The sequence below is a fragment of the Microcaecilia unicolor genome, chromosome 11 (genome assembly GCF_901765095.1).
Source record: "Microcaecilia unicolor chromosome 11, aMicUni1.1, whole genome shotgun sequence".
In the NCBI taxonomy this organism is placed as follows: domain Eukaryota; kingdom Metazoa; phylum Chordata; class Amphibia; order Gymnophiona; family Siphonopidae; genus Microcaecilia; species Microcaecilia unicolor.
Window position 1 is genome coordinate 48,409,638 of NC_044041.1, and position 15,595 is coordinate 48,425,232.

Sequence of the window (15,595 nt, forward strand, 5' to 3'; positions counted from 1 at the left end):
TTGTGATTTATATTTATTACTCCTTCAAAGCAGGCAGTTGGAATAATTTATTAAGGGATGCAGAATGCTGTATTATGAACTTTCTCCAGGGAGTTCTCTTGGTTGGCCTTGAGCCTTGGGTGCATAGTTATCAGAAGATGAATTTGGACACAGATAGCACTGGGCAGGCTTGGCCCCACAGCAGAATTTTCCCAAGCCTTCATATTGCTAGATACACAGCCAGGTAGAATGTCGACTTTCAGCTAGTAACTAGATTTAGAAAGAGTTGGCAGTTGAATGACTCTGGCTTGACTTCCATTGACCTGTTGTGAATCAATCATCCTGAGTCAGCTAGAAGAATCTTTGCACAACTTGAGTAGGGTTGCAAAAGTTTAAAATTTGATTCTCTAACTACATTCCAGGACATCCAGGCCTGATTTTTTAAAATTTTCTTTACTGCAAATGGATAGAATTAAAATATAAATTGAAACTTAACAGAGACAAAATGAAATACCTTACTCTAACCAACCAGTTTCACCCCTCTCCTAATAACAGCTGTAATATTAATAACACAATCTATCCCTTAGAATCCTCAATGAAATTCTGGGTGTACACATCGATCAATATTTGACTCTTGACTTACAAATTTCCAAAGTAGTTACTTCAATTTTCAACTCCCTATGGAAGCTTAAAAGAATTAGGCCTTTTTTCACTAGCTTAATTTTCCGCACTTTAACTCAATCATTAATACACTCCAGACTTTGATTATTGCAATGCCATCTATGCCGGATGTAACAACAATCAAATTAGAAATCTCCAAGCTGCACAAAATACAGCTGCCAGTCTTGTTTGCAGAGCTACACAGTATTCAAAGGCTTCTCCCTTACTTCTAAAATTACACTGGCATCCATTGAAGGCCAGAATCATTTTTAAATTATGTGTATCTGCATTCCAAATTTTATTTGGCATGCCTCCTTCATACGTGCAAAACCTCAGAGAACTACCCAAATGAAACTCACTCACTAACTCCAGAAATTACCTCTCTTCACTTTCCCTGTTGTAAAAACGTTATCTACAAAACAAAACACAATGCAAGCTTTTCCTATCACAGTACCAAGAAATGGAACTCATTACCCAAGAATATAAGACTTAAAGCAGACCACACATCATTTTGTAGAATGTTGAAACATTTTCTGATACTTCCTCTCTCATCAATAAGCCATTGTGATTCTTTCATTGCCACTTGATGCTATCTTAATGTATGCCTCAAACACATAACCAATAATATCTGTATTACTTACCCCCCTGTTTACTAAGCCACGTTAGTGGCTGGCAGTGCGCTAATGCCAACACAGCCCATTCACTTTGAATGGACTGTGTCGGCATTGCCGTGTGGCAACAGGGGGGTTACTCATGTTTATCCATGACCTTTGCTCAGTATTACTATTATCTTACATTGTTTAATTAGCTACAATTTAATTGTTTGTAAGTCGCACTGAACCCGAACCCACTTGGGATAATGTGGAGTATAAGTGTAATAAATAAATAGGGATTAGTGTTGTCTACCCTGTATAGACCTTGTCTTCTGCCAACTCAGCCCATCTGCAAAGCTATTTCAGTACACATCACAAACTGAATGCACTGTTACTGTTTTTGTGTGATCCATACAGTAAGGACAGTCACCAACTAATAAGGATGGTTGTAAGATTCCGATCAGAAGCAGTTTGGACAGGGCTGGTTTGCGTGTGTTCATTTATTTATTTATTTTTGTTACATTTGTACCCCGCGCTTTCCCACTCATGGCAGGCTCAATGCGGTGGGCAATGGAGGGTTAAGTGACTTGCCCAGAGTCACAAGAAGCTGCCTGTGGCGGGAATCGAACTCAGTTCCTCAGTTCCCCAGGACCAAAGTCCACCACCCTAACCACTGTGGAAGAACCAGGAAGGGCGTCCTCCATGGTCAGAGCAGGGGCGTAGCCAGCCTTCCGTGGGGGAGGGGTCCAGAGCCTAGGGGGAGGGGGCACATTTTAGCCCTCCCCCGGCGCCGCCCCCCCGCCGACATTGCTGCCCCCCTTCCGCCGCGAACCCGCCACCGCTGCAGCCTACCTTTACTTTTGCTGGCGGGGGATCCCACTCCCCACCAGCCGACGTCTTCTTCTCAGTCGCTTCCTGCTCTTCAATTTGTTTGCTGACATGCAGGACGTCAGACTCAGAGAACAGAACTGTTCTCTGAGTCTGACGTCCTGCACGTACAACATGCAGGATGTCAGCAAAGAAATTGAAGAGCAGGAAGGACTGAGAAGACGTCAGCTGGCAGGGAGTGGGATCCCCCGCCAGCAAAAGTAAAGGTAGGCGGGGGCAGGGGCGGGTTCGCTGGGAGGGGGGTCCGGGGGTGAATCTGCGGGGGCCCCGGCCCCCTCAGGCCCCACGTAGCTACGCCACTGGGTCAGAGAGGTCTCATTGGGCCTCGTTCTTGCCCATGCTAGTTGCAGCAGGTCATTACAGCCATTTTGAAATTGGAACTGACATTGGTCCTGCCTACACACCAGTCCCAATCTCAAAATAGCTGCCACGACCTCCTGCAGCATTCTCACGAGACTGCAGTGGGAAGTCCCAGTAGCCATTCGGACTATGCAACTGCCATAGGCAGGAACAAGTGGGCATTGATCTTGCCCCAAAGAGACCACTAGACCACCAGGGCTTCCTAAGTTAGGCAAAGGGAGGGCCTACAGGCGGTCAGGGTGGGAGGGTGTGCAGAGGGGACTGCTGTTTTCTGAGGGGGGAAGGCAGCTCGGAGGAACAAGTCTTCTGCCAGGGGATGGAGATGTGCGAAGGTTTCAGTTTTGGCTTTGGTTCTGGCCACAGATTCGGTTTCTGCTAAAACCCAAATCCTTTGTTTTGGTTGCCCTCTACTGTCAAACATGTGCTATGCAGAATATATGCATATTTACAGAATAGCAAGAACATAAGAACAGCCATACTAGGTCAGATCAATGGTCCATCTAGCCCAGTATCCTACTTCCAGCAGTTGCCAATCCAGGTCATAAGCACCTGGCAGAAACCCAATTAGTAGCAACATTCCATACTACCAATCCCAGGACAAGCAGTGGCTTCCCCCATGTCCATCTCATTAACAGACTTTTCCTCCAGGAATTTGTCCAAACCTTTCTTAAACCTAGATACTCTAACCGCCATTACCATATCCTCCGGCAACGAGTTCCAGAGTTTAACTATTCTTTGAGTGAAAGAATATGTCCGCCTATTTGTTTTAAAAGTATTTCCATGTAATTTCATTGAGTTCGCCTAGTCTTTGTACTTTTTGAAGGAGTGAAAAATCGATTCACTTCTACTCGTTCTACATCACTCAGGATTTTATAGACCTCAATCATATCCCCCCTCAGCCGTCTCTTTTCCAAGCTGAAGAGCCCTAACCTCTTTAGCCTTTCCTCATACGAGAGGAGTTCCATCCCCTTTATCATTTTAGTTGCTCTACTTTGAACCTTTTTTAATTCCACTATAACTTTTCTGAGATACAGCGACCAGAATTGAACACAATACTCAAGGTGAGGTTGCACCATGGCATATATGCATTTTGACATATATGTGCAAACATATATGCATATATACCATGTAATTTTTTTATTTTATTTGTATTTTTGCTCACAAGGTTTTCAGTAATAGCTCAAGGTGAGTTACATCCAGGTACACTGGGGGCCCCTTTTACTAAGCCGTGTTAGACTCTACGCATGCCCAACGCGTGCCAAAATTAGCCTCTTGCGGTAATTTCATTTTTGGCGCGCGTCCACTATGCGCGTCTGGAAAATATTTTTGATTTTCAGATATGCTGATATGCGGATGCACACCAAGTGGCATGTGATGCGTGTAGGTCATTGCCGCACAGATTCCTTACCCCTAGGTCTATGGCTGGTGGTAAGGTCAGACACCCAAAATGGCCGTGCAGCAATTTTGATTTTGTCGCACATCCATTTTCGGAGGGGGGGGGGGGGATGAAAAAGGCATTTTTTCGTACGTACACTGAAAAATATTTCTGCACGTACCCAAACTCACACCTGCGCTACCGCAAGCCACTTTTTACCACGGCTTAGTAAAAGGACCCCTGGGTATTTCCCTGTCCCTGGAGGATTCACAATCTAAGTCTGTACCTCAGGCAATGGAGGGTTAAGTGTCAAGACTAGGGCTGTAACCACTAGGCCACTCATCCACTCCACACATGTAACTGTTAGTGCGGACCTTAAAGAATTGCCCTCCAAAAGTGGTTGTATACTTTGCACGCACTTGAGTGAGGTCCTAAACAATGCACATACGTTTGAAAATAGAATGCATCATTTTCCTCTCCATCCTACCATGGAAGATTTCTTTTTAACCCTTCTCATGCAGCAATGGGTAATTTTCAACCAGGCCAGTTTACCATTCATCTGTGAAAATTTAATGGTTTTGAAAATTGTCATTACTGAGAGCGGAGATTAAGGGTGTGAAGGAGGCAAGTAGTGGGCAATAAATTCCCTTTTGTCAGATCTTGCCATTGGGAACTTGCCTCTCCCTGTTTTGGAAAAAAAAAAAAGCCTTTGGAAAATTAGATTTTCTAAGAATAGCTACCATCTGCTTTGTCTTCCCACTTTCAAGGCCCTCTAATTTTCAGCTGCCTTTGCTGTGTGATTTCTGCTCTGTTATTTTAGTCACAGAGCTCTTTGATAGACTCTGACATACCTTCCATAATTGGCTGATTGTAGATTTTGGGAAATTGCATTTTTGTGGTGGCCACATTTCTGCTTTTTGTTGTTTAACCACATTTAGATACAGCCTTTCCAAAAGTTTAAGGGGTCAATATTGAGACTAGGAACAGGGCCTACTGTGGCCAGGTGCTTTCAGGACTGACAAGTTGACCTTTTCTGAGGGGAGAGGGGAGGGAAGGGATATCAGGGCAGTCCTGGATTTCCGTCAACCTCATCCTGGGACCTGCAGCAATGATTTCAATGGGTAGAATCTAGGACTGCAAATCCTATACTGCTTTGGGATGCAAATTTAAAACCAAGACTGGGCCAAAAATCTCCCTCCTGCAGTGGCGATCCTTGGTTGGCTGCCATCCAGGGTGGATCGCTGCTGAGCCTCCTCCCCACCGGGTGCAGCGGCGTCCGTACCCCCCGGGTGCAGCACGACACCTCCCCCGGTGCATCAACACCCCCCCTGGCGCATCACCCCCCTGGCGTGTCACCTAAGCCCCACCTCCTGGCTTGCCTGCTGGGAGCAGCCACGCGGCTGTCTGTTCTGCTGGTTCCCTGCTCCCTCTGACTCGGAAGAGGGAGCAGGGAACCAGCTTTGAAACAGATGCAAAAAATATGTCCATAGAAGACATGTGTGGTGTTATGAAGAGGCAATAATTGCATGTATGAGTTCTTCCCTTCCTACATCTAACCCTACCCATTTTTATCTAAGGGTAAAACTACTACTACTATTTAGCATTTCTATAGCGCTACAAGGCGTACGCAGCGCTGCACAAACATAGAAGAAAGACAGTCCCTGCTCAAAGAGCTTACAATCTAATAGACAAAAAAATAAATAAAGTAAGCAAATCAAATCAATTAATATGAACGGGAAGGAAGAGAGGAGGGTAGGTGGAGGCGAGTGGTTACGAGTCAAAAGCAATGTTAAAGAGGTGGGCTTTCAGTCTAGATTTAAAGGTGGCCAAGGATGGGGCAAGACGTAGGGGCTCAGGAAGTTTATTCCAGGTGTAGGGTGCAGCGAGACAGAAGGCGCGAAGTCTGGAGTTGGCAGTAGTGGAGAAGGGAACAGATAAGAAGGATTTATCCATGGAGCGGAGTGCACGGGAAGGGGTGTAGGGAAGGACGAGTGTGGAGAGATACTGGGGAGCAGCAGAGTGAGTACATTTATAGGTTAGTAGAAGAAGTTTGAACAGGATGCGAAAACGGATAGGGAGCCAGTGAAGGGTCTTGAGGAGAGGGGTAGTATGAGTAAAGCGACCCTGGCGGACGATGAGACGGGCAGCAGAGTTTTGAACCGACTGGAGAGGGGAGAGGTGACTAAGTGGGAGGCCAGCAAGAAGCAGATTGCAGTAGTCTAAACGAGAGGTGACAAGGGTGTGGATGAGTGCTCGGAAAGAAAGGGGCGGATTTTACGGATGTTGTAAAGAAAGAAACGACAGGTCTTGGCAATCTGCTGGATATGAGCAGAGAAGGAGAGAGAAGAGTCAAAGATGACCCCAAGGTTTCGAGCTGAGGAGACAGGGAGAATGAGAGAGCCATCAACAGAAATAGAAAACAGGGGGAGCGGGGAGGTGGGTTTGGTGTATCTGTGTTATGACCAGTGTGGGCAGTTTTACCACAGTTATGGGGCAGCAGATTTTCTGAGTTAAATGATTTGTTACTCACAGAATTGTCTTCTCAATAAATAAATAAATAAACATATTTATATTTATTGATTGATTTATTAGAGATGGGCACTGACTTAAGGGCCCTTTTACCTAGCGGCGGTAAAGGTGACCTGCAGTAGTATTGGCGTGTGGAATTGCCACGCGCTGAGGCCGCTTTTTACAGTGGCTGGAATAAGGCATTTTCTGTTTTGGGCAGATCTGTACATTAGATTTACAATAATAAACTATTGTTTGTCTTATATCGATCTGCTTTGTCATTTTTCCATTTTCTATTTTGGAGTCATTAACGACTGTGAGCTAATATCAAAATTAGAGTGTGGCCTTTTACTGCCTGAGCCCTTACCACCACCACCTATTTAGAAGGCAGTAAGGGCTCACGCACTAACCTGGTGGTAATCGCGCAACGTGTAGCAATGTGCTCGTGCTGCCAGATTACCACTGGGAACGTTTACTCCCCATCCCCCAATGCTAGAAAAAAAAATGATTTTCTAGTGCGGGAAACAGCGTGTGGCAAGCTCTGAGCTACCGCCAGGCACCTGGGTTCACCTGATGGTAGTGCTGTTTTGCTGCAAGTTATCCACGCGGTAGCCCTACTACTGCTTGGTAAAGAGGCCCCTAAATTAATCAAAATTGATTGTGTGATTAAAAACTGCAAAAATTGTTGTTGTCTGATTAATTGCAATTGATAGCATGGTGTTTTTCAGTCAGAGATAAATTGAATTCAATTGAGATGCATAACTTGCAGTACAAATGAGATGATTAGGAAAAGCAATAATTATTATAGTTACCATTCCATGAGCCCTTATGGAGAAGAGTGTCCCTGTAGATACAGTAGTTACAGAGTACGTACGAATTATTTTCTTATTGAGAAAGTGCTTTAAGACTCAATACTGTACATGTGACAAGCCACACGGCACATATTGTTCAAGAACAGGTTCTTAGATCAAACACACAGAAGGCGTAATTTTGCCTTGAGGTTTAGAAGGAAAAGAAAAATATTACTGAGCCTTTGTCTCTACCAGAGTTGAGGAGTCTGTAATGACTGCGCATTTAAAGGGTCATTGTTGCTAGGTAACCACATGATAGACGGTTGGACTGCCATGAACTGGCACAGCACTGCAAAGGAAAAAGGCTGAAAAAAAGTTAAAATATAACAATTTTTTTTTAAAGAAAAATATTTTTAAAAAACCCACACATTTTCAGGCTTTTGAGTTTTTCTTTCACAGTCCATGGCTGTCCTGCTGTTCATCACAGGGGTACCTAACAACAATGGATCTTTAACCTATGTTAACCTATGATAGTGCAAATCTGCAGTTCCATGTTCTGAGGGTTCCTTTTCATTTTCTTGAATGTTTATATAATAAAACTCAGTAAAGATGATTTGAGGTAAATTGCACCCTTTATCACCCTGGTTCCTTTATAGAATACCAGTGCAAGTGGCAGAAACACTTACATTTATAGCATGATCGCTTACACCACACCTATAGCTGGTTTAAATACCCACAACTAGATATTAACCAGAACACGTGTAAACCCCCTGATTCTAGAAAAGTCGCCAAAAGTTGCATGCACAAATTTAGGCATGGCCCCTAATTTGCAAGTGCAATTTAATAGAATACCGAGCCAATTAGGGCCAATAACTGGCTTTTTAACAAGCAATTATTGTCACTAATTAGATTTAATTGGGACTCATGCGTGTAAAGTTAGGCACAGGATACACACCTAAAATTTACATGGTGCCCAAGAAAGGGGGCATGGAAATGGGAGGATCAAGGACAATTCAGGGCAGATTGGGGGACAAGGAGCGTAATGGCAGTGGGCTGTGACCTAGAAAAGCCAGGGTTCAAATCCCATTGCTGCTGCTTGTGGTTTTGGGCAAGACATTTAACCCTCCATTGTTCTGAATATGAAATTAGATTATAAGCCTTTTGGAGACAAGGAAATACTAGCATGAGCGAAAACCAAAATAAATCATAAAACACACAAAACTCCAATGACAGCCCTACTTCTATCATGCATCAGAATAAATCAGTAGAAACATGCCTACATTTAAGGCTGAAAAAAGACATGGCCGTATGAAAAATTGATACGGCAAATGAAGTTCTACAGGAGTAGGAAACGGTTAAGAGTTTGAAAATGATAATAGACTAGAAACATTTGAACAAAATGAATATTATTACAGATGATTAATATCGAGATTGTTGTTTTCCCAGAGTTCCGGGTATGACTCCTAAAGTTTTTTCCTCTGAAATGATTCTTCTTAGTATATTAATTCAAAAGGAGTGAAGTCTGTGAAACTGGGATTACCTTAATCAGTGGGAATTGGATTAGAGACTCAAGTGTTTGTATTGTTAAATAATTTCTGGTTTTAAAAGAGAAAAAATGAAATCAGGTGTATTATTTCCACTAATATTGGACAATAAGTATGTTTCCAACGAAATAAATTGACTATACACCATTTTGGGTTTGAAGAAGCCAACCAGACGATCAATGTGGAATAATGATTCAGATAAATAATAACTGGGGATAATCAGGTTAATACCACGTTTTCTTTGTTTACTGTTGTTTAATTGATCTCCTTGTCTTGTTTCACTCTCCTTATTTTGTGGTCTAAGGAAGAGTATAGAATTACGTGATTGAAATGATTCTTGTGTGTTATTTTCTCTGTATTTCTGGCAAGTTATTTTAGTGCTTGTAAAATTAAAGTTGTTACAAATTAAAAAAAAAAAAAGACATGGCCGTGTGGTAAGATTGCTCTTACCACGTGGCCATGCGAGGGGGGCCACTTACTGCCACCCACTGAGGTGACGGGCGGTAGCTCCAGATTGATGCAAGGTAAACCCGCAGTGGGCTTACTGCCGCTTAGTAAAAGGATCCCTTAGCAATTAACTTCAGTAGTCTGTAAGTTATATGCAGAAATGTTGAATACTCCACTGCCCTGCCCATGATCTTACTTCTATGAATGCCCCCTTGCGAATACCTCTGAATATGCAGTTAGCACTTATGCACATCACTGTACCAGTCATGTGTATAAATGCTAGCATTCTAGAACTTACACGCGCAATTGCCCCCTAATTCTGTAAAAGTTGCCAAAAATTATGTGTGCAAATTTGGGCATGCGCCCAATTTATGCACAAAATTTAATTGAATAACAACCCAATTAGCGTCAATAATTGGCTTTTTAACAAGCAATTATTGGAACTAACTAAAGTTAATTGAACTTTATGTGTGTAAATTTATGCGTGGGATTTGCAACTAAAATGTACATACAATTTGAAAAAAGGAGTGTGGAAATAGGCAGGCCATGGGTGGAATGGGGGCATTCCTACAATTTACGCACATTGTTATAGAATAATGTAGGTGCATCCATTGCAAATGGCCGTGCCTAAAGTTAAGCGCAATTCCCAGGCGTAAGTGCTATTCTATAAACTGCATCTAAATTTAAGGGGTCCTTTTACTAAGGTGCACTGAAAAATGGCCTGCAGTAGTGTAGACGTATGTTTTGGGCATGCGCAGAATCATTTTTTTAGCGCACCTGTAAAAAAATGCCTTTTTAAAATTTTTGCCAAAAATGGACTCGCGGCAAAATGAAACTTGCCGCGTGGTCCATTTTGGGTCTGAGACCTTACCACCAGCCATTGACCTAGCGGTAAAGTCTCACATGGGAACCGGGTGGCAATGACCTACGCGTGTCAAATGTCACTTGATGTGTGTAGCAGACGCGCGCTAGAAAATAAAAAAATGTTTTTCAGACGCTCATAGCAGACGTGCACCAAAAATGAAATTATCGCAAGGGCCATGTGGTAGCTGGGCAGCAACTCAGAATTGGCATGCATTGGGCGTGCGTAGGCACTTATCCTGCTTATTTTCAAACGAGAAGGGCGGCCATCTTCCGACACAAAGCGGGAGATGACCGGCCTTCTCCTAAGGCCGGCCAAATCAGTATAATCGAAAGCCGATTTTGGACGGCTTCAACTGCTTTCTGTCACAGGGCTGGCCAAAGTTCAAGGGGGCGTGTCGGCAGTGAACCGAAGGCGGGACAGAGGCGTGGTTAAGAGATGGCCGCCCTCGGCCGATAATGGAAAAAAGAAGGCCGGCCCTGACGAGCATTTGGCCTACTTTACTCGGTCCCTTTTTGTTCACGACCAAGCCTTGAAAAGGTGCCCGAACTGACCAGATGACCACTGGAGGGAATCGGGGATGACCTCCCCTTACTCCCCCAGTGGTCACCAACCCCCTCCCACCCAAAAAAAATTATTAAAAAACATTCTTTTTCCAGCCTTTATGCCAGCCTCAAAGGTCATACCCAGCTCCATCACAGCACTATGAATGCCCCTGGAGCAGTTTTTAGTGGGTACTGCAGTGCACTTCAGGCAGGCGGACCCAGGCCCATACCCCACCCCCTCTTACACTTGTGGTGGTAAATGGGAGCCCTCCAAAACCCACCCGAAACCCACTGTGCCCACATCTAGGTGCCCCCCGTTACCCTTCAATGTCTATGGTAGTGTTGTACAGTTGTGGGTAGTGGGTTTTGGGGGGGGGGGTTGGGGGGCTCAGCACATAAGGTAAGGGAGCTATGCACCTGGGATCAATTTGTGAAGTCCAGTGCCCGGTTGGTGAACTGGCATGTGAGGGGGACCAGTGCACTACAAATGCTGACTTCTCCCACGACCAAATGGCTTGGATTTGTCCGGGCTTGAGATGGCCGCCATTAGTTTCCATTATCGGTGAAAACCAATGGCGGCCATCTCTAACGCCGGCAATCTCTAAGGGCAGCCCAAATGTTGAGATTTGGCCGGCCCTGACCGTATTATCGAAACGAAAGCGGGCCGGCCATCTTGTTTTGATAATACGGTCGGGTACGCCACTTTACGGGGCTGTCATAAGAGATGGCCGGCCTTATAGATGGCCGGCCCCATTCGATTATGCCGCTCCACGTGACTTAGTGAAAAGGCCCCTAACTGTGGTTTATAGAATAGCTGTTTTCTCGGTGCTGATTTTTTTGGTGCCATATATATATTTATAGACTCTAGCCCTTAGCATCTAACATATTAGGGCACCTGTCATAGAACGAAGGAGTCTTTATACCTCTTGCAAGATGTGATTCCACGAACACCTAACAGGTTGATGTAAATAATGAAATATGTGGTTTTCTGGACATAATAACTGAATGACAGCTTAAAACACCTTCCATCACCCCTTTAGTTAGTCAGTATTGTTTGTGTTTGCAGGATTGCAGAAGCTGCAGTTTACAAAGACCACATGATCTCAGCCGCCAGTTATATCATTTCCCTGAGGTTAGAACCACCACCCACATTGTCCCAAAACCTCTCTGGATCTCCTATTGTAACTATCCACCTGAAGCACCTACTGGTAAGTAGAAACATTTTATTCTGTGAGATATGGCTGGATTAAAGAACTCTAGCAAAGAAGAACCGTTGCCTCCGTTCATAGCTGGTGGTTGTTTTCATAATACCTTTTATTGGAGAATATGGGAAAAATAGTATTTTCTCTGTTTTTTTTTAGCAGCGTAAAGGTGTATTGATTACCGCTGAAATGAGACGGCGGCAATAGCCTAATCAGAGTATCGAATCAGGCAGTTTGATCATTTCCTCTTGTCCTTCTTAGCTGTTGGTTGCGTGGTTGTTGTTTGCCGCTGGTAGGAGCCTTCCTCTATTTCTTAATGTTCTGATAAAACGCAAGGAACAGCTTGGTAATTGTCTTGATGCTTGTCAAGAGGTAATATATAGCTTTTTTTACGTGAAATAAAATTTGTAGCTTTGTTTACGAGCGGTTAACTGTTCTTCATTACAAGGCACACAGCCCAACATTTTGGTTATAAAAGATCAAACCAAGTACTCGGTCCTGAAAAAAAAACAGAAAAAAAGAAGAGGATATTCAATTCAAGCTAATACAGTTTGATGAGGTATAGTCATACCTGTATTTAGGACCAAAAATAATGATAGAAAAATAGCACTACACATATGCCAAGTCACATGCATTTGGCATGTGATACACCTAATCAGGCCCCTTCTCCAACTCATACACACAAGGATCCTGATCTCATGCATTGTTGTCCTCGCCAATGCAGCATCTTTCTCTTGCTTTCCTTTCCTCTTCTCTGCTCGTCTGCCACAGTTCCAATGTCTCTACCCTGTCCCTCCGACTTCAGTGTGTCTTCCTTCTGACCTCCGCAGGTACACCCCTCCTCCCTCTTCCACCCTCAGTCCTAGTTCAAGCCTTTCTTCTTTGCCGGTAAAAGGCAGCGAAAATGCAGCCTGTACCCTGGATTCTTCCCTCTAGCTTGGCCTGCCTTTCTGATGCAACTTCCTGTTTATGCTTGAGCAGGCCGTGGCAGAGGGAAGAAGCCAGGGTTGGCCCAGGCTGCGTTTTCGCTGCCTTTTACTTAGGAGCCAGCTCTGTGGGTGCTGTAGATGCTTGAGGGGTAATATTGGTTGGGTTTAGCAGCCCCAATCATTTTGAAAAGTTGGCTCCTATGGGGTGAGGGTGGGGGGGTTCTCTGGTGATGGGGGGAGGGGTGATTGGAATAGGCATTTGGAGTTGGAGGGGGAGAGGATTTCTTTCTAAAAATAGAGATATATGTCTGGGTTTCCGTGCTGAAATCAGCTTGTTGTATTGTTATGGTGTTCTGTTTTAGTGATCTTCACTTGTATTGATCATCATTTTGGTTCTTGTTTATGCTTTAATAAAGAGGCCTCTGAAAAAAAAAACCCGTTTACAAAGCTGCGATAACTGCTACCATGCGGCAAAGCCAACAGAGCCCATTCAAAGTGAATATGCTGTGTCGACATCACCGCCCCGGCAGCCTCTAGCGTGGCTTTGTAAACAGGGGGGTAAGTTAATGAAATGAAAACCAAAATGAAACAAAAGCTTTTCCCACGTATATTCCTAATGCCTCAAAATCAGGAGTTCACTGCTCATGTTTTCTGTTCCTTGTCAGTAATGGGGAAGGAGAGAGAAAATAAAATACCCAGACAGGCGAGGACCTTGCTGGCACAGAGCTGGGCTGAGTGGTTGAGTCATAGAGGATTCTCTTACAACTCTTGATCGAGTGGGGTGAGGGGGTTGGGAGGAGAAGGAGGAATAGATAGCTCTGTACCCCAGGCTTAGAAGCTGGCCACTTCATTGCTTATCCCCTCATTGTATAACTTGGAGGAGTGGCCTAGTGGTTAGGGTGGTGGACTTTGGTCCTGGGGAACTGAGGAACTGAGTTCAATTCCCACTTCAGGCACAGGCAGCTCCTTGTGACTCTGGGCAAGTCACTTAACCCTCCATTGCCCCATGTAAGCCGCATTGAGCCTGCCATGAGTGGGAAAGCTCGGGGAACAAATGTAACAAAAATAAAATAGATACTATTGGAGATTCTACATGGAATGTTGCTACTATTGGAGATTCTACATGGAATGTTGCTATTCTACTAGCAACATTCCATGCTGTGCAGGCTTCTGTTTCTGTGAGTCTGACGTCCTGCACGTATGTGCAGGACGTCAGACTCACAGAAGCAGAAGCCTGCGCGGCCACATTGGTGATCTGCAAGGGCCGACTTCTACATGGAATGTTGCTAATAGCAACATTCCATGTAGAATCTCAAATAGTAGCAACAGTGGAGGAGTGGCCTAGTGGTTAGGGTGGTGGACTTTGGTCCTGGGGAACTGAGGAACTGAGTTCAATTTCCACTTCAGGCACAGGCAGCTCCTTGTGACTCTGGGCAAGTCACTTAACCCTTCATTGCCCCATGTAAGCCGCACTGAGCCTGCCATGAGTGGGAAAGAGCGGGGTACAAATGTAACAACAACAAAAAAATATATAAGCACCATTTACGTGCTAAACTTATAGAATACTTGCACTTACGTGGGTAAATGCTACATGGCTGAGTGCTAGATGAGCACTCAGTGCTATTCTATGAATAATGTAGAGGGCTGTAGAAAGCTATAACTGTGTGCTGTGCAATTGCATACCATGACGGCACCCTCCTTCCCTGCAACAAAGAGTGCCTCCCTGCTTCCCTCCTGCTCCTTCTAACACACAGTGCAGCATCTCCACCTCTATCCTATGCCTCCCCCTCTGGGGAAGCATCCCCAGGCACACTCCAGGCACTGCTGAGTCCCCTCCCCTTTGATGCACACTTATTGTTGCTGTGTGGGCAGGACCCTTTAAACATAAGAAGATAAGAATAGCCATACTGGGTCAGACCAATGGTCCATCTAGCCCAGTATCCTGCTTCCAGCAGTGACCAATCCAGGTCACAAGTACCTGGCAGAAACCCAAATAGTAGCAACATTCCAGAACGTTAAATTTGGACGTTCATAGATTTGGACGTCCTTGGATCTGGACGTTTCTGACTTTCAGCGATTTTCGAAACCAAAGATGACCATGTCAAAAACGTCCAAATGCAAGCCATTTGGACGTGGGAGGAGCCAGCATTTGTAGTGCACTGGTCCCCCTGACATGCCAGGACACCAACCGGGCACGCTAGGGGGCACTGCAGTGGACTTCATAAAATGCTCCCAGGAACATAGCTCCCTTACCTTGTGTGCTGAGCCCCCGAAAACCCACTACCTGCAACTGTGCACCACTACCATAGCCTTTAAGGGTGAAGGGGGCACCTATATATGGGTACAGTGGGTTTGTGGTGGGTTTTGGAGAGTTCGCTGTTTCCTCCACAAATGTAACAGGTAGTGGGGTATGGGCCTGGGTCCGCCTGTCTGAAGTGCACTGCAGTACCCACTAAAACTGCTCCAGGGACCTTCATGCGCTGTCACGGACCTGAGCATGACATCTGAGGCTGGTACAAAATATTTTTAAAGATGTTTTTTGACAGTGGGAAGGGGTTAGTGACCACTGAGGGAGTAACGGGAGGTCATCCCTGATTCTCTCCGGTGGTCATCTGGTCATTTCAGGCACCTTTTTGTGCCTTATTCGTAAAAAAAAAAAAAAACGTCTGGGTGAAAACATCCATGTGTTCATCAGGGATGTCCTTGCTTTTTTCAATTATGGCTCAAAGACGTCCAAGTGTTAGGCACGCCCAAGTCCCGCCTTTGCTACGCCTCCGACATGCCCCCTTGAAATTTGGAAGTCCTTGCGACGGACTGCAGTTGGAGACATCCAAAATCGGGTTTCGATTATACTGATTTGGACGTTTCTAATATACATCCACATCTACCACCAAACTTCCAATTGTATCATT

General features: G+C 44.7%; 1 protein-coding gene across 3 annotated transcripts in view; it reads left to right on the plus strand.

The window, feature by feature from the left end:
• The window catches only part of ADGRD1 (adhesion G protein-coupled receptor D1), a 428,743-nt gene that overhangs the window by 100,288 nt on the left and 312,860 nt on the right, over positions 1-15,595 (plus strand). For all 3 annotated transcript variants that reach the window (XM_030219508.1, XM_030219506.1, XM_030219507.1), the window contains one exon: positions 11,619-11,760. In XM_030219508.1, the coding sequence (XP_030075368.1) occupies positions 11,619-11,760 (142 nt within the window). The remainder of the gene's footprint in view (positions 1-11,618; positions 11,761-15,595) is intronic.